This window comes from Pyrgilauda ruficollis, unplaced genomic scaffold (assembly GCF_017590135.1).
Source record: "Pyrgilauda ruficollis isolate IOZ18807 unplaced genomic scaffold, ASM1759013v1 scaffold3, whole genome shotgun sequence".
Classification (NCBI taxonomy): Eukaryota; Metazoa; Chordata; class Aves; order Passeriformes; family Passeridae; genus Pyrgilauda; species Pyrgilauda ruficollis.
The window spans coordinates 22095993-22122304 of record NW_024524377.1 but is presented as its reverse complement, the minus strand read 5'-3'; the positions used below and the strand labels follow the sequence as shown (position 1 = coordinate 22122304).

General features: G+C 36.6%; 1 protein-coding gene across 3 annotated transcripts in view; it reads left to right on the top strand.

The window, feature by feature from the left end:
- The first annotated feature begins 9364 nt into the window (after positions 1-9364).
- PDE1A (phosphodiesterase 1A) overlaps positions 9365-26312 on the top strand; it is a 130351-nt gene continuing 113403 nt past the window's right edge. For all 3 annotated transcript variants that reach the window (XR_005955564.1, XR_005955563.1, XM_041472848.1), the window contains exon 1: positions 9365-9756. Coding sequence is in view for 1 of the 3 variants with exons in the window: in XM_041472848.1 (XP_041328782.1) it covers positions 9704-9756 (53 nt within the window). In the remaining 2 variants the exon portion in view is untranslated. The remainder of the gene's footprint in view (positions 9757-26312) is intronic.

Below are 26312 nucleotides of genomic sequence, written 5' to 3'. Positions count from 1 at the left end.
ATGTCTTTTATATTAACAGAAAAATATTTAATATTTGTGGAGAGCTGATTTTATTACTCATAAAAGTTAATGATTATGGTCAAAAATTTGACAGGTAGAAGAAAGTAAACAAATACTGGTGTGAAATGTACTTGCCAAAGAAGAAATTAATGTCAAAATAACTACTGTATTACACAGTGAAATGGCAACTTTTTATTTTGTCATGAGAATTTGTGAAGAGTAAATCATGGAAATGCACAGTATTTCAGAGTGACAGGGGAACCTTGAATCTCCTGGGACACAACAAAAGAATCTTGCACCTTCGCATTATTGATATTCATCTGAATTGTGGTGCAGTGGTCTAGTTCAAATTCTCGCTTGGTGTGGTATAGGATTGTAGTCAGAAGGTACCCACCAAGATAGCTCAGAATCAGAACAAATAACACAACTTAGCATGTTTTTTCATAGGTTTCAGAGGAAAAGCTGAGATGGGGCGTGAAGAAAATCAGCTTATTTTTCCATTAGGTAATGAGAGGAACTGAGTGATAAAATTCTAAAAAGAGTTACAAAATTGACACCTTTTGGAAGGACAAAAAGTACGCATCAGTCTTCAGATAACATAAAACATTACAGAGCAGTCATTTAAAATCTACATCTTATTAAAATTTATTTTTCAGCTGTTGCCAAGATGTGATTAGACACTGGAAAACCTTTTTCTTACTGAATATTGTGGTTTAGCTTGCCATTCAGGAGAAACTCGCAGGAAGTTTAATAGTTCTACAAAAGACATCATTGCACAGGTTATATTAAAATTTCTGTTCTTTGTTGCTTTTAGTTCAATTTTGAGATTTAGTATGAAAAATTGTAACTCATTATTTGGTTTAGGTAGACACAGGCGATACATAAGGAGTTTAACAATGCCCTGGTGAGTACCTTGTCTCTTTAGTAGCTAATCACAACAGCTCATTCTCTGGGGCTGGGAGCATAGCCCATTACATGTACACCAAATTAATATGGAAAATAATTGCATTGGTAATGAAGTCAGCTACATTGTACCCACATGCAAACATCTCAGAGAATTTAAGTAGTAAAAATAGTCTGCCTCAGCCTTGAGTTCAGAGTATGGTATAAAATGAATGCATATTAATGTTTTGGTTAGCTCGTAGCTCTAGTAAAGTTGAGATTTATTTTTCTGACAGGGGATTTTAAATGTATGAATAAAAAAGAGGTATTTCCATGAAGAGGGGAAAGTGGAAAAAAAAATCTAGTCAGACAGTATGAAATCATGAGTCATTTCTTGTTTATAAACTGTAATGTTTGGTGTGTTTCACATTCTCTCAGGTTCTTTTTGTTTTGTATTTCTGACTAACTTTTGACCCTTGATGAATAGTGTGAGCATTGAACTACTTTTAAGCACCATTTTTATTTTTAAAATTTGTTGACTAAATAAGTGATATACTGACAAATTCACTGTAGATTATCTGACTGTCAAAATTATCCCAGGGAGTCCTGAACACGAACACACTAGGGAACCCTTCTTGAGGATAATTACCAGTTCATTTGAAATAGATTCAGAGTTTTCTCATGCCTAGACTACAATTAGCAGGAGAGCCTTGTTTTACATAATTTGGTCATCCTAAGAATTAAACTTATGGGGTGGGGAGAGAGAAAACTATTTGATCTATACAATTCTACATTTCTCCTTTGCTTGTTGCTTTTCTTCTCTGGAGATGCTGTTGCCAAATAACAGAGTGACTTTTCTTCTTAGTCTCTGTAAAGTTTGCTAGAAAAGATAAACTTCCTGCTAGTCTTCTCTCATGAGTACACATATACTTGGCATGTTTGGAGGAATGTCATCACAGTGAATAGACTTGGGAAGAAGTGTGTGGGGTGCTGGGGGGGTGGTGAGCTGGGAGGAAAATAATATTGGTAATATAAGAGGAAAATAATATTGGTAATATAGTAAAAGGAGAATAAAAAATTGTGCATGTTTCTGTCTTAGGAAGACAGTACTGTGTATTGCAAAGGCCATAATAGAATCTAGATAGGAAGAAAAAAGTTAGATCATTACTGTATGCATTAGATTTTGTGAATATCTTTGTAATAGAAAGATAAGAATGATAAAGATGTTACTGTCTTAGAATAATAGATTTCTGAGACATCTACAAGACATTTTTGTCTATGGCCATGTTAGATATCTGAGGATAGAGCTGAATTCAGAATTTAATTTATCACTCTTTGTAAGACTTTAAAATTATGAATGTCAAATTTCAAGTCATCTATGGGGAAATTGTTATTTAAAAGCAATTTTTCACAATCCGAATGCAAAGCGAAACAGTTTTATAAGATTATTTGTAATCACCTGTAGTGTTTTTGCTGTGTTGTCTTTTTTTGTACCTGCCCAATGGCAATGTGAACAAAGAACAATTAGCTGATAGAAGAGATACTGCAGCAAGTCCCAGATACTGCTAATCCCCTAGAAAAGTGCAAGGTTTTATACTTCCAGAGAGTTTCTGTGTCAGTCAAACTGGATATCAGTAATCTGATGATGAAAACCAGAAAATCTCAAAAACTGTGCATAGACCAGGGTGTTTTAACCAATTTTAATGAAGTAAGTTTCAGAAAACTTTGAAATACATAGTCTTGAAGACCATGATGAAAGACAGAGCAAAATATTTTCAAAACCTAAAATTAAAATAAAAATTAGGTTTTCAAACTCTGCCACCTACACAGATTTGAATGTGACTTACAAAGAAAAAACTGTGTAGTGAAGAGGTAGGTAATGATAGATTCTTGCCTCTTTGTTACAGACATTCAGATGAGAACTGTTGTATATAGAAAAAATTGATGCAGTCTACCATATATCTTCTAATTCCTTTTAGAATAGCCTCTTCCTATTAAGTACCTGTATGTTTTCCATGAGGAATCTCAATTTAGCAGAAATTCTTTTGGTCATGATTTTGACATTGTCCAATAGCCATGTTTAACATATGGCACAGTTAGTCATGTTTTCCTTTCTGGACAATCTTGGATTTCTAAACTTCTTTTTTCAATCTTTAAGTATTGTAGCAAACAGTTATCCTGACATATATTTTAATAATTACCTTTTAAGTGTTTAGCAATTATCTTTTTACTTGTTTTTTGCAGCCCATCTGTACTGTTTTGAGGATTTTATTACCCTTTTCCACCCTAAAGAGCAACAGTATGCTTAATCAGTGGTTGCTCAATTCTCAGTGTATAGTTGCCACTATATGTATACATTTAGAAAACACGTGGCACATCAATTACAGTGTTTTCTGATATAGACTGAAATTCCATCAACTGTAGCCAATAATAATATTGCACTGGCTCAAAACCAAAGAATGCCATGTTTTGACTTGTGTATCTCAGTGCTAGTTTAGCATCATATATCCCAAAGGAATTTTTTTCTTCTCATTTCCCCTCCCTTGCTTTCCTTCTCATCCCCCTCTTTCCCTTAACCGGAGATGCAGAGTAGAAAGTCCTAATAGGTAGGATCCAATAAAATACAGCTGTGATACTGGTCAGATTCTTCAGAAGAGTTGTAAGGCATTGGTATTTGTAATTTTTTTTTGTTGTTATTTCTACTTATTTCCTTGAGTTTTACTAGGACTTTTACAATGCAGTAAAATATAAAAGCACAAGTAAAGCACTGGGAAGCTTCTTAAGCCAAGTTCCTGTGCTCCAGTCTGAGCAGGAAAGTCTTAGCAGGGAAATTAATCTCCTGCATGATGGCATTGACGTAAGTCTCTGCTGAGTTTGTGTGTGCATGTAAACAGGGAAAGTAAGAGAGAATAAGGCTATTTTATTTTAGAATTTCACTTACAATTCATTTCACTCAGGAAAGGTAAAAAGGGAAAGCAGAACTTAAAGGCCTACACAACTCTTTTCACACAGCTTTAGCACGCATACTACAATAGATCCAGTGACATTTGCAAACTCTTCTATCTGCATTCTGAATGAGTCATAATTCTCTTTAGTTCTGTCTGGTTTCTCAAGCTTGGAGAAGTCATTAGGTGAAGTTTTAGAGTGGGTTTTGCTGACGTCAACATGAGGAAACCAATTGAGACTGTCCTACACTGCTCAGAGTGCAGTAAGATTAATGCAAACCTGGTGTAACAGTTGGGTGAAAAACCACTCAGCCTGATCCTTAACAGGATGAATTGTGCCAAGGAATATGAAGAATGGGGTAACTATAATTCAGCTCTTAAACCATTGCACAAACACAGTTCTAGTAGGTAGTATTATTTATGAAGAATGACATGCTTGTTACAAAATTACCTTTTGCGTGGCAGGCAATCCCAGCATCTCCTTTAGCAATTAACCTGTTCCTGGGGACATCAGGCACCTGAACAATTTTATTAGCTTGCTATAGACAGATTTGGAGACCCTCCATGGAGATTGGAAGCTGGTAAAAGGCATGCTGAGAGGCTTATCCCTCTCATTATAAGGGAAGGGAAGGTTCTGGAAGCTATTCTGTCTTGTAAAGAGCCTTAGAAGGCCTTGCTGAACTGACACTGATGGTATAGATAGATTTCACATAATCCCCTGTGGTTTCTTATGCACCAAGTTTGAATCTTTAGTCTGTACACAGCCTTTATTGAGTGAATTTATTCCAACAAGCTTAGAAATACTTGAATAAAAATTTTGTTAGGGATCGGTTGAACAAGATCTGTTGCCTTTTTACTATAAAAAGTTTTCTCTTCATGCTTTACTTAGTCTTTTAATTACATTACAAGCTTCCTAACCAGTAAACTGGTGCAAGGTATTGTACTGAAAAGTAAGATAGCATTCTTTTCATAAGTTCTGACTTAGATTTTTATGTTTAAAACCTGTAAGAAGAGAAACATGTAGAACAAGTTCATTAGTGCAGTAAATGGATGTATGGATGTACCAAACTTAGCTCTCGTTCTCTTGTTGCTTGTGAACAATATGGGAAAACATCTGACCCCATACTTAGGGAAGCAAAACAGAAATGGTGTTTAATGGATTAAAACTTCAAGTGTCACTCTTTGTTGCCAGAATTAAGGACCAAAATTCAAAATTTTGATTAAGTGGCAAACAGGTGAAAGATTGAAAAGCCCAAGTGCTACAGCTAACTGATAAATGGTTTAATGAACACTAAAATCCAAAACTAATTAGCAAGCTCCATCAGAAGCTGATAATAGCAGTTGGTTACCAAAGAATTTTAGAACTAGGAGGTTGGATGATGTATTTAGAGATTATTTGATCTATATTCTCTTCCAAGTCAAGGCTAATAATTTCTGACACATGCTTATATAGCCTTTTAAAAATCCATGCCTAGAAATCTACTCATGTTTCCAAGAACAGATTGCCTTAGCAATTAATGTCCTTATTACTTTCCTTTAAAAAGTACTTTTTTCACCACTGAATCTTTATTACCACAACTTACAACCCCATGAGCTATTTTGTTATTTCTTGACCACAGGGGTAGGGAAAATAGTCTGTTTTCATAAATTACACAGCTATATTTATGTTCTGGAATATTTTAAATTAGGCTTTCTTTTCCTTTTCCTTAGGCTACGTTGTGTGACCTTCTGTCTTTACTTGTGAGATGTTTTCTAAATCTCTGTTTTGTCGAGGTTTAGTCCCGTATGTGTTTGCTGAACACATGTGTCTGTTGCCTCAAAGCAAGAAACAATGCTTCAGGTGAGCCTTAGGAACACAGAGAGTGCCAGGTTGCTCTCCTGGACAATACTCCTTTTTTATCTGCCTGAATCATGTTTGTTTTTGCCTAGGACTGTGATTGTTTAGTGTATCATTCACTGCTGCTTCCCATGCATTTTCCAAAGAAACGCTGCTGAGCCAATGGGCCCTTGTCCTGCAGATTATTCCCATGTGTATGTAGAGCTTGGTATTTTTTATATCCTCCTTTTTTTTTCTGAACATTTCTGCAGTTTGCCAAGGACATTCAGAAAATATTACTGGCTTAATATCATTTTGGAATAAGAACATCTCCTTTCTCCATCCAAACCATTGAAGAAAATATTGAATAGTGCTGGCCTTGAGACAGCAAGCTGCTTAGATAAATTATCTTTCTACTTTGATAGAATTACTACTCTTACAGAACAGTTTGCCAGTTATTTTTCTCACTGATATTCCAGCATTTTTGTAAAGGTAATTTTTTTTTCACATATGTGGTTGATCATTCCTTCATAATTTCTTTGTCTCCCCTTTGTGTTGATTCTCCCATCTATGTGTCTTTCTACAGAAGTAGAAGAGGTCTTAACCCCAACCAGCAATGTTTACACATATCTTCATGGCCAGAAGGTATTTTAGCTGGCAAGTAGAAAGCATCAAGTGCCCTGACACATACAGATTACTGGTTCTTAATTTTACCATCTTAATTGCCCACAGCTTTAAAATCAATGGAGGAGAAATAATTGCATTTCTAGACTTCTGGCAAAGAGCTACAGATCAATAAGAAATATGTGGCATTAGAACAAGCAGAATAGAATGTTTTGAGTTCTACTCATATGTAGTCTTTTGCCCTGAGACATAGTATTAAATATCAAATTACTTAAATATTGCTATAGATACTGAAGTTCGGAAAGCTCAAGTTCTGTGAGTGGTAAAAGTATCACAAGGTTTTGGACCAAAAAGTCTTTGTCCACATTAATATATGCATGGGACATGAAATACAATAACTTGCATCATGTAGAGCAGTGGTTATGGTTGTGATGGGCAAACAATAACAGCAATAATTGGAAAATAAATTGAGAAAAAATAGATGTTTTCTACTTGATGTTTAACTTCGATGTTTTCCAGTGTTGGAAAATTAAATAAGATATCTCTAGAGCATAATTTAAATAGATTTTTACCATTCTAATTAATCCTAAAAAGATTAGCTCAAAGTAAGAATTATGATGAAGCTTGTCTAAAGAGGACTTTTTAAAATTAGAATACTGCTTTCAAGGAAAAGCTCACTATAATTACACTTCCTCATTATGATTAAAGTGCAGCTCTTCAGTGCATTCTGTGTATCAGGTCCAGCATAGCCTACAATTTGCAGTACATATATTCTACAGATTGGAGTAGTATTACTCCCATATGCTCCAATTCTGCTATCTGCAAAGAGTGGTGAAATTTATAGATGTTATTTTTCCAGGGGGACTCAGGCTTCAGGCCTGAGTCTAGTCAATCTAGCACGTGTTTCTGAAATGCCCTCTGTCAAAGGGCTTGTGTGAATACTTATTTAACATGTAGAAATGATTTCTGAATGTTATAAACAAATCAGTGGGTATTTGCTGTGTTGCATGAAAAAAACAGTCAAAAATGGCTCTTTGGAAGATGAAAACCAATGTAATTAAAGTAAAGTTATGTTAGCATTTCCTATTAATAGTACCTTTTTTTTAAACCATTCTTGAATGAAAGTCCCATGAACAACAATGTACATAGAAGCTGGCACAGAAAAATTTGCTTTTAAGATGTTGGCTACTTTCAGGCCCAATAAAACTGCTAGATAAAAGGTTTGGGAGTTCAGTGGAAACATATTTGGTACAGCTTTCATTGAGAATTTAGAGAATTTTTTTTCTTTCTTGTAACTTTCTGGATTTTTTTAGCTACAGAAAATCCCTCTAAGTAACAGAAGTGTAGCAATATATGCACATAATGTGAAACAGAAAGAAAAGGGAGATTTCTTTGAGATTTTTAGCTTTGTGTATTATCAGTGAGTGAGCACTCTTCAAAAAGTAGCAAATTATTTTGAAATTCTGAGACCCAGAACAAGAAAACTGTATGAAGGAAATAGTAAATCTTGGCAGACAAGAACAAATGAGATGATGACTAGATGAAGGTCTTTAAAAATATGACAACACTCTGAACACTGCATATTGTTGAATAAAGATCTTCAGATCCTTCAGGATCTTTCAGTCTGACACAGGTAATTGTTTTCCTGGTGAAGATGTATTTCTGTCTGCTTCTCAGAGGAATAGAAATAGTGGGGGAGGTGAAACTGAACTACACAAAATAACTGCTGATGACAGTTTGCTAATTTTTTGTTTAGATAGTTGCTCCATGGCTGTGTCAAGAAAATAGTTTTATATGGTGTGGAGATCACTTACTGGGTCCTTTCAGGCTAACCAAACTTGACCATCACTCTTTTGTAAAAGCAATATATTTTACCTCTAGGAAGACACTTTACTTTTTTCAATAAAACCCACCTAACTCCTAGGTGTTCCTTCGTGAAAATACATATTAATAGAATATGTGTTATCTCTCTGCTATATAGAGTTATTTAATGAAAATATTGTTAATTGAATAATACTTTCTGCATAAAGTAATGGGACCTTTCATAGGCATATACAGCCTAAGACACTTCTTGCTCCATTATCTTTGATATTGCCAGTGTTACGCACTTAACTGTGTGAATCTGCCCCTCTCCTCCTCTCCCCAACCACTACTGCAATTGCCGAAGAATCCCAGCCACCCTGATCCTGCTTGCCCCGTGTCAGGAGCTCCTCGTCGCCCGCGCTGAGCGCTCTGCAGGAGCCGAGCCGCACGGGAGCTGCGGTGCGGGATGCGGGGCCGAGCCCGCGGCAGGAGCGGCCCTGCCTGGCAGGAAGGGGGCACACTGCTCCAGGCTGTGCCGCTGCCTTGCCGCTCCTCTGGCTGGGTTCCGCGTTTCCCATCAGGACCCGTGCCAGCACAGGTTTGTTGTGAGCCCTGTGACGCCTGTAGGTGAGTGGGTCTCACCTGAAGCCCTCATGACTTCAGTTCGCTGGGAACCGCGGGCAGCCGCTTCTGCTTTATGGCTTTGTTTACAGCCTGTGCTCGCTGCGGTTGAATTCTTCCTGATTTATGTCAGCGTGATGTCAGAGTAAGATTTTCAGTTTGGATCTATGTTGAAATCTTATCTTGCAAGCAGTAACAGTTTGCTACTGACACTATCTGAACTCGGTCATTTTGTTTTCCTCACTGATGTCGCTTTGGTTTTGTTCATGTAGCTGTGGTCCTACCAGCTGCAAACACCATATTCTGCTTCAGCCAATTCTAGGTCATTAGGTTATGTATGCTAAAAATTATGAGCAGTGCTTTAATTTGCATAGTTATATCCACACATCATCCAGAGTGAATAAAAGCCAGATTGTAAAATAATTACAATCTCTTGAAATAGAGCCAGCCTTACAGACCAGATCCATCCATCTTCATTAATTTGTATACAGTTTTTTTTTTACCAGAGCAAATTTTCTGGAGGTACTCGCATGGGAATGCTGAAACAGCTGCACAACTTTTATTTTGAAGAAAAAAAAGTTGAGCCTCGGAACAGTGTGTTTTAGAGAGAGAGAGAGAGAGTGACTCTGCATTTAAGACTTTGACCAGTATGTGTAAGAAGTGCTCTCATGGCTGGGATAATCTAACAAATTTTTACCTGGGTAGCACTTGGCAGAGCTCCCCCCTTTTCTTGCACTGTTGAAAGGAATCCAGTGCAGTTCTGCACTTCGATCAACTTGACTCCAGTTGTGCTCAGCCTGCCCGGTTTGGTAGCGCACGGCTGTGCCTGGTTTATGTGGCCTCTATGGCCCTTTTCTGCTCCACTGTCAGAAAGAGGGAGGGAGGCTTCCCCCAGCACCAAAATACCATTCTGTGTGCTCTCTGCAGCACAGTAGCTAAGAACAAATTTCCCGATTACTCCCTGGGTTTTTTTGGAGTTACTTGCTGGAAGAAGTCTTTTCCCCCGCTTTAAATGGATGATTGTGTTACAATCAAGAAAAAGCATCTCCAAAGACCAATCTTTAGGTAAGTGATGCTATTATTACTTTGAACTGAAAATGTTATGAACTTTACTCTCTGGTCCTATTTGTTAACTTAAAGTTCGTATGCAAGCGCACAAAAAGTTGTTGAAGATAAAGGGTTTAATATTGCATAGGCTAGTAACATATTAGGTGATTTTGGTTCTCAGAATTTAATTTTTTTCCACTTATACTGAGACTTTATAAAAGTTATTTTTCTTCTCCTCTCTGTCCTCTGCATTCTCTAAAGTTTTGTGTGGGATTGTCTTTATTATGAAAGAGAGGCAGAGTAGCTTTTGAAAACTTTTTTGTGTGTTCTGTTTTCCTACAGCTCCAAAGCCCCTCAGTGTATTCTGGAATTATAAAACTTTAAAAGTGGAACATGGTTCTTGGCTGGTTTTGCTGGTTTTGTCTGGAAAGCAGAGTTTTAATACTTGAAATTATACACCTTTCAGAGTAAAGCCTGCTTGCTGGGATGTGCAGACAAGTGCTTAAAGTCTAAATGATCTGTAAGACACTTCTGATAGTAATGGTTCAAGTCTAAAGAGCAAGAAGTTGGAATTTTAGTGAGGTGATTCTTCAAAGCATCTTCTGCATATTAATTTGATATCTGAAATGTTTTTCTGATTATTTTCTATTTTAATGTAAATTGCAGAGTTCCTTTACAGATCAGGATTAGATCTAGTTTACTTGTACTTCCTACCACAGGGTATTTCTTTCTTTCTTTTATCAAGTCCTAGCTTCAGGCCAAATGACATTGAGTGGGAAATAATATTTCTCAAACTGCTAGAAATAAGGCTGGAAGATTAAACAAATCTTCAATCGTTCACACTTCTGTTTATGGCTGGTGACAACTTTAACAAAAACCCAACTCTTACTGGGTGACATCAGTAGGATATTGGAACCACAGTGTTGATATGACAAATAAATATAAGGTTATACCTGGTCCCAGAGTAAATACAGGATTTTTATTTATTGGATCACTACTACTGATGGGAGTGCAGTAATAGCTGGCATTACGGCTCCAGAGTATGTTCAGACAGGTAGTTGTGCCAGGATTATGTCCTACTAACCTTAGATGTGGAGAAATCTTTCAGTACTATTAGAGTGGCAGGGCAGAAGGAGAATCTGGACACTAAAAGGTTACTATGGAATTTAAATGACATAACTATTAACCTTAAATTTGAATCTCCTGTGTGTATCTGCTATGCAATTTATATAATAAATTAAATTAAGCATTTTGCACTTCAGTAAAGAGGAGCTAAAAAGTTCTTTCACAGAAAGCTTTTGACTGACAATTAAGAGATGTTTGCTATTTTCCTCAAGTGATGTATTTTTATTTAAGTTAATAGTTTAGGAATATAATTGTTTGAATATCAGTAACTATTTCCAAGGATCTGTGATAATTATCCTATAAGCTGTAATTAAAAAAATTTTCAAAATGCACACTCTTCACAGTCTTTTGGGGCCAGTAGAACTGTGGGTGAATAAATGCATATTTCCTAATGTTTGGTAATGTGCTATAGAAATCTACTGTAGCTGGTGTAGTACTGGATAGTTTGCAACAGCTTTCTTAATGGATGTTTCCCTAAACTGTCTTGTGGGAGTGAACTTAAGTCAATGAAATACAAGAAGTTTCAACATTTCTTAGCAAACTCCATTCCATCAAATCAGTTCTAAATACAGAATGGCAACTAAATACTGTTGGCATGCTTAATCCAGAGTGAGAAAACCCCTAATATGGAAAGCCCCCAAAGAGTCCGTGGCTCTGCAGTGACTCTTCTGGCAAAAGATCCCTGTAATACTACAGTAAATGCTTAAGAAATGTTTCCAAGGTCGAGACCAGCATAATATTTTAGGTGGCTCGAACAGAAAAACAATCTCCGTATGTCATAAAGATTGTATCATGTACAGTAAATACAGATACTATCCTGTATTAAAGAGCTGGTTTTTAAATGCATGTTCTTTTTCCTTATGACTTTGGAAAATATTTCCCTAGTGAAAAAGTGCTCTCATGCAAGAATTGTGAAGATTTAATCTCAGTCCTTTGAATCCTGTCATTTTTTTTGTCCATATAAACGAAATGGTTTTACTGGGTACAAATCTTACATTAAGCTAACTGAATCAACAGTCTATCAATTTTTTTCCTTGAAAAGAAGAGAAAAGAATTCCGAAGTTTGATATATATTTATATTTACCAATGTTTTGATGACAGCCAACACTAATTTTAGTCACTCTTTAAAAATACATCTTTCTTGGGAATTAAGTTAGAACTCAGTAAGTACCTATAAGTATCTTCCTACTTAGCAAAGTTGCATTTACAATGGATCTGTACTTTTACTTGTTGTTTTTCCAGTAATGGAAAAATTAAATATTTATTCAAAATTATCCTTTCAATATTGCCAATACTCTATATAAGAGTGGGATGGGTATTATGTGTCAAGATGAGAAACTCAATGACAAGAAGATATTTCTGACTTATTTACAAATTTTTTGCAAGTTCTGAATTCTTGAAGAAATAAAAATACGAAAATAGTGGGAACTAAGTGTAGTGTTTGGTACTTGATACCCAGCAGTGCTTGGAAATAACTAAATTAATTCAGAAATATAACTGTGTAAAAAAAAGCCAAGCTGATGAATCACATTGAACTGATTACTAAAGTACTAAAGCACATCAATTAGGATTAAATTTTTTAATTGCATCAGAAAAGATTGCCAAATACTTACAGATTCCTGCATTCATTAATATAAAAGGAAGAATCTGCTACATGCAAAGATATATTTCAACAGAACTTGTAGCTTGGATATTCACTGGCTATTTTAATGCTAACATAAATTACTGAGGACATTCCCTGTTTTTATTAAGAACAGCATCTTGAGCATATTTGCTGTGACTGGATACGGTGAAATTAATTCAAACAGTAAACAAATCAGCTTTCTCAAAGAAAGCAATGGGAGCCTCATGGCTCCTACATTTCAAATTGAACTGAATAAAGCCATATGAAATATACTTTATGAACAAATTTTTCAGTTAACTGCAAAGATTAAATGACATAGTAGGTGTGCTAGTGCTCAAATTTCTATTAATTCTGTTAAAATATTAATCTACATGGTCATTAATCAAAACTTATACTGAAGCTAACATTTTTCTGCACTCTGTTTCAGTCTTTAGGGAGTGGGTTGGGTTGTATGACTTTGGCCTTTCTGGTCTTGTCTCTAAATGGAAGCAAAAGGATCAGAGTGTCACAATATATGTTGTTCTTTGGGTGTCTTTGCCTTGGTACGGTCCACAAAAGCCTGGAAATAGTTCAAGAAACCCATGGGCTTTGAGATTTCCAGATCAAAGAGAGCTTGATAATAACAAAGAATTTGTCCTTGCTGTGTAATGTCTTTGATTGAAGGCTCGTAGTGTGTTTAAGCAGTATTAATGCGTTAGCTTCAAAATTTTGTTCTGCACATTTTCTCTTTTGTTCTGCACATTTTCTGTGGTTTCATGCAATATTGGATCATGTGTTTTCCCTTTGAGCCAGAGGAGCAGGAAAATAGGGGCTGACAGTGCTAAAAGCCAGAGAGAGAATAAGGTGAAACCCATCAGTTTTCCTGCTCCTCAGGGAGCTCTGGTGTCACCTTCTCTCTGGTGTCTGCATGTGAGAAGAGCTCCTCGTGCTGCTGCTGCTGTGCCAGTACCTTTGCTCATTTACATTTACAAATGCTGTATTAACTGCAGTTAAATAATTAATTAACACAACTAACTGTTGTATTAACTGCAATTAATTCAAAGTTCCAGATCTCTCTGGAACTTTGAATTCTCCTTCACTAAGAAATGCCACAGTCCAGTCCTTTGGTCCCTAGTCCCTCAATATATATGTAGCTGATTCATTATTTTATTTTACACTAAGATTGGTTTTAAATACTAAATGCTGTTGTCTACTGTAATCAACTGGCAGAAACTATTCCAGCACTATTTCTACACCACCACAGAGCACATAGGTAGTTATATACAGTACAGAATATTGTTTACAGACACCTGATTTCTAGAAAATGTTTATACTGCTGTAATTTGTGGAGTAAGAACAACCCATATCAGTAATGTTTGAGTTTTAAGTATAAATACAGTAAACAATAATAAAATATTCTGCAACTTCTAGACATTTAAAGTTTTTGCTAGAGACTCTTTTCTCCTTGAAAAAATATACTAACATGTCATTTCTAGAAAAAAATAACCATCAGAGTAATACACTTACTTGGCTTCTCCTTCTTTCCTTTTTAAAAATTCTTTTCCTCTCCTGAATGCTTGAAATATTCAGGAGTTTTACCAAGTACAAGAGATACATCTTTATACTGTGGTAACAGATTTTTTTCCTACTTGTGAGTTTTATCTTACTCTCTTTATGCTCTAGTGTCGATATAGTACGTACTGAACAGGCATATTTGTGTATAGCATAGGTATACACAAGGTATAGGTGTTGGCACCTTTTCAATTTATGTCTGTGGAAAGGTACCAAATCAGAATAACAGATGAAGAAGTAGCAACTTTGTAAAGAAGAACCTATGGGCAGCATAGAAAGTTGCAGACTTTATCTGCTTAGAAGTTTATTAAAAAAAATGTATTTTCTCCCTTTATTTTTAGCAGCCTTCAGGTGCTCCAAATTATCTTTATACTGTGTGTAGGGAATAAACATGTATAGGGAACTTAGAGAGTTGAATATTGAATTGTGAACTGCAATTATAGTGCATATACCTTATACATAATTATTCCTGGTGATAGCTTAATTGTAAATTAATGTAACATATTAGTTTAATGAATGACAGTTTACTCCTGTCGTGTAGGAGGAAGGTGGGCAGGGAAGAGAAGATACAGTTGTCCTTTACTTCATGCTCTAAGGAAAGGCTGGAATATAAAAACACAATGCCACAAGAAACCCTGAAATCAGTCTGTTTCTTGATTGCCCCTTGCCCTAATGACAAACTTTGCTGCAGCTTTGCAATCATGCACACAGTTCATAGCCATGGCCTTCCTGCTAGTGATGGTGTCTTTTCTGCCTATGTGCTCCTTTCTAGTTCTTCCTGTGTAGCTTTAATGGCTAAACTGATGGGTAAATGCCCCAAAATACTACATAATTGTGTTGATTTAAACTGTTAATATTTTTTTTTTAGATGGCAGTACCTTAGAACAGCTGACTTATAAATTCCAGTGAGAAAGAGGTTGGTCTGAAAAAGTAGTTCTATTGAGGTCTGAGGCTGAATAAAATTTCTTCCTTGGTGAGCAAATTTTTTTGTACATTTCTCTCAGAAATCTGTTTAGTCAGGCCTAAAAGCCATAAAATAACTGTTATGCTGTGTTCTTCACTTCCTTGGGACAAGGCCCATGAGTGAAGAAGATATACTGTAAATTGATATGATGAGAAGTACTGGCCCACTGCAGAGTTGCAGTGATTAGTATTTTCAAGGTGATAGGAAAAGGAGCTGTAGCAAAAGGTTGGAGCCACTCCTGTTTCACAGACCTTGTAGCCTTCAGTTTGGTGGAGAGATTTATTTTCACTCCTCGCTTGCATTATTCTTTTCTGGAAAGTCATAGGTTTAAATCACCCGGTAAGAGTACCCAGTTCTGCTTTCCCAAAGCATCAGTTTCTGCGTTAGGTGGTGGCATGTTGCCTGTGCTAAAGGTGAAGATCATTTCACAGTTACAAATGAAAGAGCAGTCAAGCCTTGCTGGCTCCAAAGGGACATGATCACTGCATACTGGTAGTGGCAGGGGAAGAGATGTGGGTCTTGGGAAAGGCTGAAGAAATAGCTGGTGATTGTAAGTGGGAAATGACGTGGGAATGGACATAGGAAAGGGGACCAGTCAGAAGATGGGGCATGGCATAAGCAAGTCAAGTCTGAAAAATCTCATTTCCTTACCTCCACAAATCTTGCAATGAGATGGTTTTGTCAGTGCTGGCGTGCCCACTGCTGCCTCGGGAGCCACGGGGTGCCCCACAAGCTTGCACCAATGCAGGGCGTGTGATGACTGCAGGGTAACTTCTGCGAGCGTCAAACCAGGTTTGGAGTGTTGCTGTTACCACTGCAAGGGCTTTTCCTGCTGCTGTACTTCATCTATATAGGTTTTTTCCAAGTCAGAAATCTCTTTATAATTCATAATGTTTAGTTATTTTTCTCTTCAACTTGGGGAGTTTTGTGAAAACCCCCTTTCTCAGAGATTTGTGTATCCCATCCTCACATGCTGTTTACACTCATGCTTCTGTTTTAACAGCTGCTGTTTTCTGGCCCTTTCATTCTAGATGGACCTTGCAGACACTCCCAGACCTGCAGATGAAAGTCAGAATTTTAAATGTGTCAGCATCAGAATTGAACTTGATGATGACTGTGGTGAACATGTGAATATGAAAATCCGTGGCTTTAGTGCCAGAGTAACACTGAGAAGTTGGGTAGGAGTTTTTGGAATTGAGAAAGGGAAAAACTTTATAGAAATTTAGGATGATGAGAAACTTTATAGAAATAATCTCAAGCCAAAAAAACCCAAACAAATAGGTGAGAAAAAAGGAAAAGAGAAAAATGAAATTAAAGGAAAATTAAAAGAAGAGAATGAGTAACAGAATATAATAAGTAATGTGGAAATGTAAAGAAAAGCAGGTGGTGAGCTGACAAAGAAATGAATGGGAATGTGGTAATTCTCAGTTTTATATTCTTACTCATCCCCTAATAAATTGTGGTAATTACTCCATGTTATCTGTAGGTAACTACAGAGACTGACACTGTTGAAATATATTGAATATTTAATGTTGGCCTGATAGTCTCTTTGGGACACTGCTAGTGTGCTGTTTTGTACTATTCTTAAGCAAACTTTTCTAGAGGTAATGATGAATTCAAGAGGCATTGCAAGATGAGTTGCTGAGTCATTTTTTAATTGGCATGAGTGAGCTTTGTAATATTTCTTGTTGTCAAAAATATCTGATTTTCAAGGTACTTTAAGGGATCTGAAAAATTCACTCACAAAGTAGATTCTGGTGCAGTTGTGGGTTTTTTCAGCTTGCAAAAATTAGGTAAAGCAATTTCCTGATCACCAGAAATGGTGATAGATGGCTTTCATCCAGATTTTCATCTAATATTTGAAACATTGCCCAACACAGAAATTAAGCCTGAATCTGAAATTGTGGCACTTAGGGACATGGTGGAGTGGGACTTAGCAGTATTATGTTTACAATTAGACTCAATGATCTTAAAGGTCTTTTCTAACCTAAATGATATTTTTTTTCTATGATTCTGTTCTTGAGTACTGCCATTCTGCTTGCTGGAGCTCAAAAACTTTCAGCAAATGATCAGACCTTAAAGGATGTTCCTCTTGCTATGTCATGGTGATTGTTATGGGATTTATGTACTTTTGAGTATGTTTACTTTTTGAGAAAAGTAGTTTGATTTCCTGGGGGCATCAACTGAGAAACATTTTGTGCTGAGTTTATTTTTCTTAAATTATGAATTCCCTAACTTTAGAAAATTTACCTCTCATGACTAGAACAGATCCTGTTAACATCTCATTTGTAAACTAGACGTGTTTTCTGGTGCCTTTGCACAGACACAGACTGGAACTTTCATTTTATGTAAAACAGGTAAAATGCATTGGTGTAAAACTAAGATATTGCAGTAACCTTTTCTATTGATGATGGACAATTACAAGGAATTTTTAAAACATTGTTGTGAACCAAATTAATAGCTTCCTTAATGCTGGAGAAAGTATTTCAGTGCTATAACAAGCTTCATTAAAATTAAATTAATATTATACCTCAATAATTGAGGTATTGTTTCCAAATAATTAACAGTATTTTGGTGTTGTTCTGAGCAGAAATAAATTACCAAGTTCCCATAAAAAATGTATAGAGATTTTAAACTATTTTCAACATGACTGATCTAGCCAGAATGATTGTCCCTTCAGGGCCTAAATTAAAATGTACTGTTGTGTTGCCTGGGCTCCCTTTTTACATTCCATCCTCATGGAATGTGAAAAACAGTTTTAATGATTCTATTACCTGATGTAAAACCTGACTACATAAAGGTTTCCTTAGGAATCCTGAAGTCTATGTCTTGGCACAGGCTGAGCTCTGTTCTGCTGCTGACTGCTTCTACTTCCTGACTCAGCTTCTCTGCATAGTCTGTGCACTACAGTGAGATAGGCTGAAAAGCATGCCCAGTTTGAAATGTTTGTTTCCTCAGTGTATGAAGGAGTGGTTGCTCATCAGCTTCTTAATAAAAACTTTTCCCATGTGTGCCTCTCTGCTTTCAGTCATCTCTTTGCTAGAGAAAACGAATCCAGTTCTTCAGTACTCTTCACTGGGGACAGGGCAGCCCTGGCTGGAGGGACAGGCTGGGAAGTGAGAGACTGGGGAGCAGCACCATGGAAAGGGACCTGGGGGTCCTGATCGATGGTGAGCACGAGCCAGCAGTGCCCTGGCATCCAGGAGGAACAAGTGTGTCCTGGGGGACATCAGGGACATCAGCATCTCCAGCCAGGCAAGGAAGGGGACTGTCTCACTCTGCTCTGCTCTGCACTGGGGCAGCCTCACCTCCAGTGCTGGGGGCAGTTTTGGGCACCGCAATATAAAACAGGTACAAAGTTTTTACACAGTGTCCAAAGGAGGGCCATGAGGATGGGAAGGGGTCCGGAGCAGAAGCTGTATGAGGGGTGACTGAGGTCACTTGATGTGTTCAACTTGAAGATGAGGAGTCTGAGGGGAGACCTCACTGCAGCTACAACTTCCTTGTGAGGGGAAGAGTAGGGGCAGACACTGATCTCTGCTCTGTGGTGACCATGACAGGACCTGAGAGAATGGCCTGAAATTGTGTTGGATTGGACACTAGAAGGTTTAGGTTGGATATTAGAAAAAGGTTCTTCACCCAGAGTGGTTGGGCAAACAAATTATTTGGGGCATATATATTGGAAAAATGGTATGTGCTATTGTATGCACAGCTCTTTCTTGGATCACCTTGCTAAGACTTTCATTTTTGTGTTATCATCAATTCTAACTCATGTTATCATTCTCAATATACTTTCCACATTATTTTCTGCATTGTTGCTGCCTCATCCATTGCCTCCATCCTCTTTCTAAAACATTTTTTAATTGTCTATATTAAATGTTTTGTTGTGTCATGAGGAGTGTTATATCAGACGAAATATTTACCTAACCTCCTATATACTTGCAACTTTATCCATTCTGGGAGCTTTATCCATTCTGGAAGCTTCTGGTATCTTCCATAATCTCTGACCACTGAGCTTTATTTCTTTATTTAAGAGAATATGCAATGGATCTGAGCTGGGTCTTATAGTACCCAGCTTCTTCTTAGGCAGTGAACCGTTGCTAATCATTTATTCAACCAGAGACCTATCCTCATCTTAGGTAATTTCATAAAGTTGTGTTTCTTTTCTTTCTTTATGAGAGTGTCTCATTAGGACAGCAGGAAAGACTTTATTGAAATCAATATATTACATAAGCACTTCCTCCTTACACATTAGACCAGTTAGTTTAGCAAAGAAGAAAATAAAAGCATTTTGACATGATTCACTTTGGGCAAATTCATTTTGGCTGTATTTTATTATGTTTATACATGTATGCTCTTATATATGGATTTATTAGCTATGAGTGTTTTTTCTTTCAGTGAATCACAGGCAAAGAGACAGATATGTTTCCCATGTACTTCTTTACCTCCCCAAAGATATGTGCCTTTCCTCATCCCTCTAAAACTCTCCCTATTAGTTTGTGAAGCTCTAATTAATGATGGAGCAACGTTCAGTTAATTCCTCAGTTATGCCATAGTGAATTTCATCAGGCTTTGCCTATGTGAGTCCATGTTAGTTTCTTTCACTTTATGCCTTAGCTTTTCTGATTTAATTCCTATTCTCAATCTGTTTCTTCTGCTCCTTGCTTTCTCCTTCCTTTTCTTACAACTTTAGGCTCCAAGATTTCATAATTTTGAGCAGAATTTGTTTGCACTTTCCTATAATATTTTTATTATTGTGCATACAACTGAAATAATGGTCCATCATTTCTCTCCCTCTGTAATTATCTCCACTTCTTGAAACAACTAGTCTCCAACAATGTGCTCTGCCATGTTATTTTATTGAAAAAACCCTCAGAGCTCTGGTCTCATTATCTTTCTGTGCTTTTGCCATTTTCTGTACTTACTCATCTTGGCAGTGCTTTGTAAATTTGCTTCATTATTTCGTCTCTGCTGTAGTGGCTCTATATATTTCCATTCTCTTTGCCTGACACCATTTGTCTGCATATTCATCTCTTGTGGGCCTTTAGTAGGAGATAGAATGCTTGCTGTGCTGCTGATTGCTTCATGGCTTTGAGGATTGTGTCTGGCAGTGCCAGCAGCAGGGACCAAGGGGGAACAGCACAGTGAGAATGGATCACGTGCCTCAGGCAGAAGAACATTTTGACCACTATCTTGTACTGACTCCTCCTAGCAGAAGAGTGAGGTGTGAATTTTCTCACCAGCATGAATCACTCCTCTTACTAGAAGATTTGAGTGTTCGGACTTGCAGTGAAGGCAGAACACTGGCATAAGTAGGCAGTCTCATGTGGTTGCTGGTATAACTGCAGCCTTCACTAGTTAGCTAATTTCCTCAATCCATGCTCTATATTCATCTTGATGAAGTCCATTGTTCCAGGAAATGTCACACTGAAACACGCCCTCCTGCTGCTCTCCTGAACTGTGGAGGGACATCCCTGGCAGACTTCCTGGACTGAGTGGCAGTTCTGGCCAGCTTTCTTTGGGAGGAACACATCAGGGTGGATGTCCACAGCATCAAGATGGCTTTATGGGCTAAGACTTACCAGATGCAGACTGAAGGGATAGTGGTGTTGGCACCATTTTGCTTTCCACCCACTGTGATTTGTTTCTCCTGTAGCATCTCAAATAGCAATGGAAAGACCTGCCTCTGTGACTATTATCAGTAGGTGAATTCAGCAGGTCATTTCAGTTTGTCTCTCAGATTCATTAGATTCCTACTGCATGCCAGATTACTGTGACCTGAAGACCATAGTCATGTCTAAGAATACCTTATATCACACATTATGTATGTACTAAATCTCACCTACCAGATGGAGAAAATAAATCAGGACTGCAGTACTGAGCAAAAGCTAAAAGGTAGAACCAATTCTCCAGTCAAAAGACCAGGAGGACAATATGGTGGATACTGTGTCTTTGCTGTTAGGAATTATCTCCCAGAGGGAGCCCAGTAGCAGCAGTAAGTGCTCCATTACAGTGCAGTCAAATAAATTAGTTTAAATACTTGCCAAAGGAGGTTGAAATTAATGTTTGACTTGGCACTGGAAGAAGTGCTCACATGGGCAATGAAGCCAGGAGTTACCACCTCTCATTTAAAGATGGAATGTGACTCCAGCTAAACTTAGTGTGGGCTAACACACTAATTGCAAATTTGCATCTATTCTGCTGGTAAATAAGCTGTGATTAAATTCAGAAGTGAAAGTAAAATTAATTAACCATGCTGAAGACAGCCTGGAGAAGTGTCTTATGAAATTGAAATACAAACTAGTAAAGGAACAGCATAGATTGCATACATTGCAAATTCTTCATGTTTAGATGTTTAAAAGCATACCTGCTGTTCTATAAAACTGACTTAAAACAAGAGAAGGGGAGATGCTCATACATGAAACTATCCTTGTTTTGTATAGTGAATATTCACAGAATATAGAGTGACTAGATTAACTGGATTTTTATCATCACCATACCAAGGTGTTCTGTAGGTCCTGGACAGATCCATTAATCTATTTTGGTATTTTGTAGGCTGCAGCACAGATGTCTGAAACTTTTATGTGAAGTGGCCTTCAAAGATTGTCAAATAAGCTCTTATAGAAACTTGCAAACTGGTTTGGTAAAAGAGTTTGATTTCTCTATAATAATATGTTTTTTCCTTCAAGGTGTTTCTTTACTTGAGTAAAAATGTGATTCTACAAATACTGTGCCCACTAGAAGTCATTATAAGTCTAATGAAGTTGAGGAAACTGTGCATAAGACAATACTGTCGAAAACTCTACTGTTGAAAAAAGTACTGTTGAAAAGGGTTGAAAACTCTTGACACAGGGCTTCACAGTATCAATTAATGCAAGGTAAATAAACATTTTGTCCAACACTGATTTGGATCGAACACTGAGTTATTTTTACTTTGATTGTCCTACCAATGGAAAAAAAAAAATTAAGATGTCTGCAGTACATGGAATGATAATCAAATTTCATTTAAATATAAAAAAAATGTAGTGGTTTTGGATCTACAATTTCAGGTTTCTTGGCCAATGCACTAATTAATGTCACATTTGTAAAGAAGTTTGAAGCAAGTTAGTTAGCAACCTGGACATATTCATAAATTATTTTCTTTAAGGGCATGTAATCAAAAGTTTGAGTAAGTATGGTGTATGCAACAGTTGTTGAATCAGTTTGCAAAATAACATTTCTTTAATGTGAATAGTTTAATTTTAAAGCGCTGCCATGTAGCTCTGCACAAGCTTTAGCCCAGCTGCTGGGACAGATGCTACATATTTCTTGAGACTGGCGCTGCTCTGTGTGAAGACCAATTGAGAAATAGTGCACTATTGTTAATATTACCTTTGTCATATACATGGTGCAGTACTTCATATGATACACTGCAGAAGGAATCTGAATGTTATAATTTCACAGTGTGCAGTAATTTAAAAAAATTACAAATGGTTTTAGAGGTTTTTCGCTGCTCCAAAAGAAAGAATAATTTCTTTCACATCCTTTTTTTATGTAGAAATTTACAACTGAAAAAAGCATGCAAATGACAATTAGGAATGTTTAAATGATTGTATAGTAATTTATTTATAAGCAAATACTTGTTTGGTTTAATTTATGCATGGATGGGTTTTACAAACAAAAGGGATAAATCTATTTACCTGTCTTGACTTCATTTTAATAGAGTACATATAGTTACTCAGAATAAATCTATATTTCAGATCCAGTAATAATTATTAGATAAACAATATCTTCTAGGGGGACAAAAAAAGGTAAAATGATTAGCAATAGAGATTCTACCATAATTTTTGTAAATTATTTTAATGCTTAATTATTTTTGTTACAAAGACAGCTCGAGTACTCTTTTCTCTGATTTAAGCTTGATTAATTCACTTTTATGACTTTGCTAGATGGAAATACATCTCCTTTTGAGTTTTTGCTCCTTACCTAGATACTGTAGACTTCTCTATTTTATATGTGTATATATACACACACACATATATATATATATGTGTAGAGATATCTATATCTAATCTCAAGAAATTTTACTCTAAGGCATTCAGTCCCTTATATTAATGGATTTTCTCTCCAGTTGTGTAACCACTTTTCAAAATCTTCCTTGAATTATGAGCACCTGGTTGGATACTGGTGTTCAGTGTTGATCCCCCCAGGATCAGATGCAGAGGTATATCACTTCTACATCTACTTAAGGTTCCCTTGTTATATGTCTAAAATAGTGCTTTACTCGCTTTAACTACAATATTCAGATGATTAATTTTTGCATGGCATCCCTCATGATACTTATGGAAGACTACATGTGTATATTTATCTGCTTAATTGAAAGCTAAAAAAAAAATTAGGTCTATTAAATTTATTCAATTAAACAAAATGACTTTGTTCAAATGATCTGACCTGATATAACATGGCTCCCATGCTGACATCTCAATAATTGGGTTAAATAACTATTTTCAAACTTAGCTTTGTGATTCTTTCAGGAGTCAGCAACAGATGACTGTGATTATCTTATGCCATGACAATTAAGAAACTTCCATAATGTATAAGAAAACCCTTCCATAAATCAGACAGAGGGAAGGTTTAAACAATTGCAAACTTTTGGTGGGGTTTAAACTGTGTTGATTGTCCTAAGTAATTTATGAAATCTCCTGCCATTTTAATGATGTGAATTTTTTATCAGATTTTAGTAATTGAAATAGCTATTAAAATTAATTTATTAATAAAAGCAAATACGTACTTATCAGTAAATAGTTTTAATTGAATTTATTATTCAGCCTTCTAACCCTATGTGACAGTCAAAAGAGATTTGTAAGACAAAGTGACATTGGACTCCCTTCTACAGTTCCTTTGTGTCTACCTTGATGCCTTCCAAAAGAACTAGGTTTATTGCAACACTCATCAGATTTGCAAGGCAACAGAGAGACTTTACTCTTCAAACCACATGGATCCTGTCTCTCTGAAGTTTCCTGCCACAGACATGTTTAATTTCCTGCTTACAGGGAACCTTCTGTCTGGGCCTCAGCTCTTCAAGTGGGATATCTCAAAACTCCATAAGGTTTCACCACAAAGACCATGAAAGACATATTTATTCCCCCTATTGCTCAGTCTGTTACTGATCTGGTTCCCTTGGAAAAGAATTTTCAGGAGGAGGTACAGCAGATGCCAGTATATTTGTCAGCACCAGCTGAGCCAGGCATCCTTTAATCCTACTCTTTTATCCCAGATGATTAAAAATCCTTCCAAAATCTCATGAGAAAAGTTGCTTGACAACTACATGGAAGCTGTCCAGGAAAATCCTTACAATGCTGGATGTATTGCACACAGCTGTACCTCGATGGATAGCTTTACCCATTGGTGAAGAATTCTTGAACATGGAGAAGCTTGGTTGGCAAGCAACAGCTTCCTTCCCAGCAATCTCCAAGAGAGCAGCTTGTCATTACTGTGGGCCTGCATGTGAGCAGTTCTTATATTTGTCCTCCGCTGGAGTATCTGGTGGAAGAAGCAATGAGCAGGAAGCCTAAACTAAAATAGTTTAAATCCCATCCATATGTAAAAGTTCAAATGTAATTGTTTTACAAACTCCAAAACTGAATTCACAGACTAATTTCATGAGGGCCTGAGGGAGTTTTAAGTCCTTTATAAATAATGCTCAGCTTGTAAACAGAACATCACTGAAGACCCTTTGTGCTGATTCAGTTGATTGTCACATACATTGCAGCACATATCTGACATTCTTCAGCATTTGAGACAGTTCCTTAAGGATTGTAGTTTTACTGAAAATGATACAAATTAATACGATTAACTTTAAAGTTTCCAAAGTGATGGCAAGAATATTGAAAGTCAGATCTTCAACATTAGAGGGAACATGATGTCAAAAATACTTAGGCAGGCTCTGCAGTAGTCCCTGTGTGAGAGATACTTTGATCCACAATCACCTCATGGCCCTTCACTGGAGCAGTCTTGCTGCATTAGTGTGGAAATACCAAGCACCTTCTGAGCTCAGTAACATGGGTACCAATTCCTCTGCACTTTATTCCAATGTGTCATTTGCCAGATATTAACTGTATCTGATACAAATCCATATGAAATACTTCTGGCAAAGTAATAAAAGACTTCCTACAAGGACTACCAACTTTATGAAAATCCAGAATATTCCCGTATTACCAAACGTGAGATTTGACCAGACAGACCCAAACTGCATCAGGAAATACCATATGTGCAGTATCAGGTCCAAATAGGAACATGTTTTGTTTTACTTAGTTTTTTTGGAAATGTGCAAAGAATGGTTTTTAGTAAGTAAAACTGTCTTTGGTCCCAAACTTCTGTCTGACAGCATGAAGCAGGTCATTGCAGTTTCACAAATATTTATTTTTTTTTAGCTCTGGCTAGATGAACGTGCTGTCAGTTGTAGAAAGAGTGATTTGCATTTGTTTCTGTTTGTTTGTTTTTCATTTTTTCAATGTACAAGATGTGAATTAAGGCTGGGCAGCATTGTGTCAGACTTTCTTTTCTGTAAAGTGGTCATTAAAGATGACTAGTGGCTTGCAGTTTCTGGAGCAGGATGTTTACCTCCTTGAAATCTTATAAAAGTGGTCCATTTTTCTGTACTTTAAAGTATGTCAATGAAGTTTTGATATATAAGACTTGCAGTTAAAAGTGTTCCTTAATTTGAGCAGAAACCAACAAAATTATAGATGTTGGAAAATAAAGTTGCCTTTTAGGATAAAAGAAAGTTATAAATTTGCAAGACTAAAAGTTGAAAGCCAAGTTAGGAATTGATAAATCAGGCTTACAAATGTGTGCTTCACTTTGTGTAAAATGCACTTCCTTATTTTTTGAAGTTCTTCCCATTTTCTACTTTGAGAATATTTGGTTTATTTCAAACATCTGGTACTAATGTTTCTACTGAGCATACTGGAGTCATAAACTCTAGGAATACCAGAGGAAGCTGACAGGTGATTTCTGTGAGGATGTTCTCACTATGGAATATATTTCACATTTCCTTCCAGAATAAGCCCCTTAGCAACTCCTACAAAAGTTTCTGTCCCTAGCAGTAAAATAGCCTCGCCAAGAAACTGTAGAGACATTTAGAACATGTTCAGAACTTGAACTTTTTATACCTGTATGTATTATTGAGAATCATAGATTTTTTTTTCCACTGTATTTTAATTTAAAATGTGTCAAGTAATAATTAAAGTATGTAATCTCTCTCTGGAGGACATACAGAGTTAGTTAGGGATGTCTTTAGTCTATCTTCTTACAACCTTTTTCTTTTGA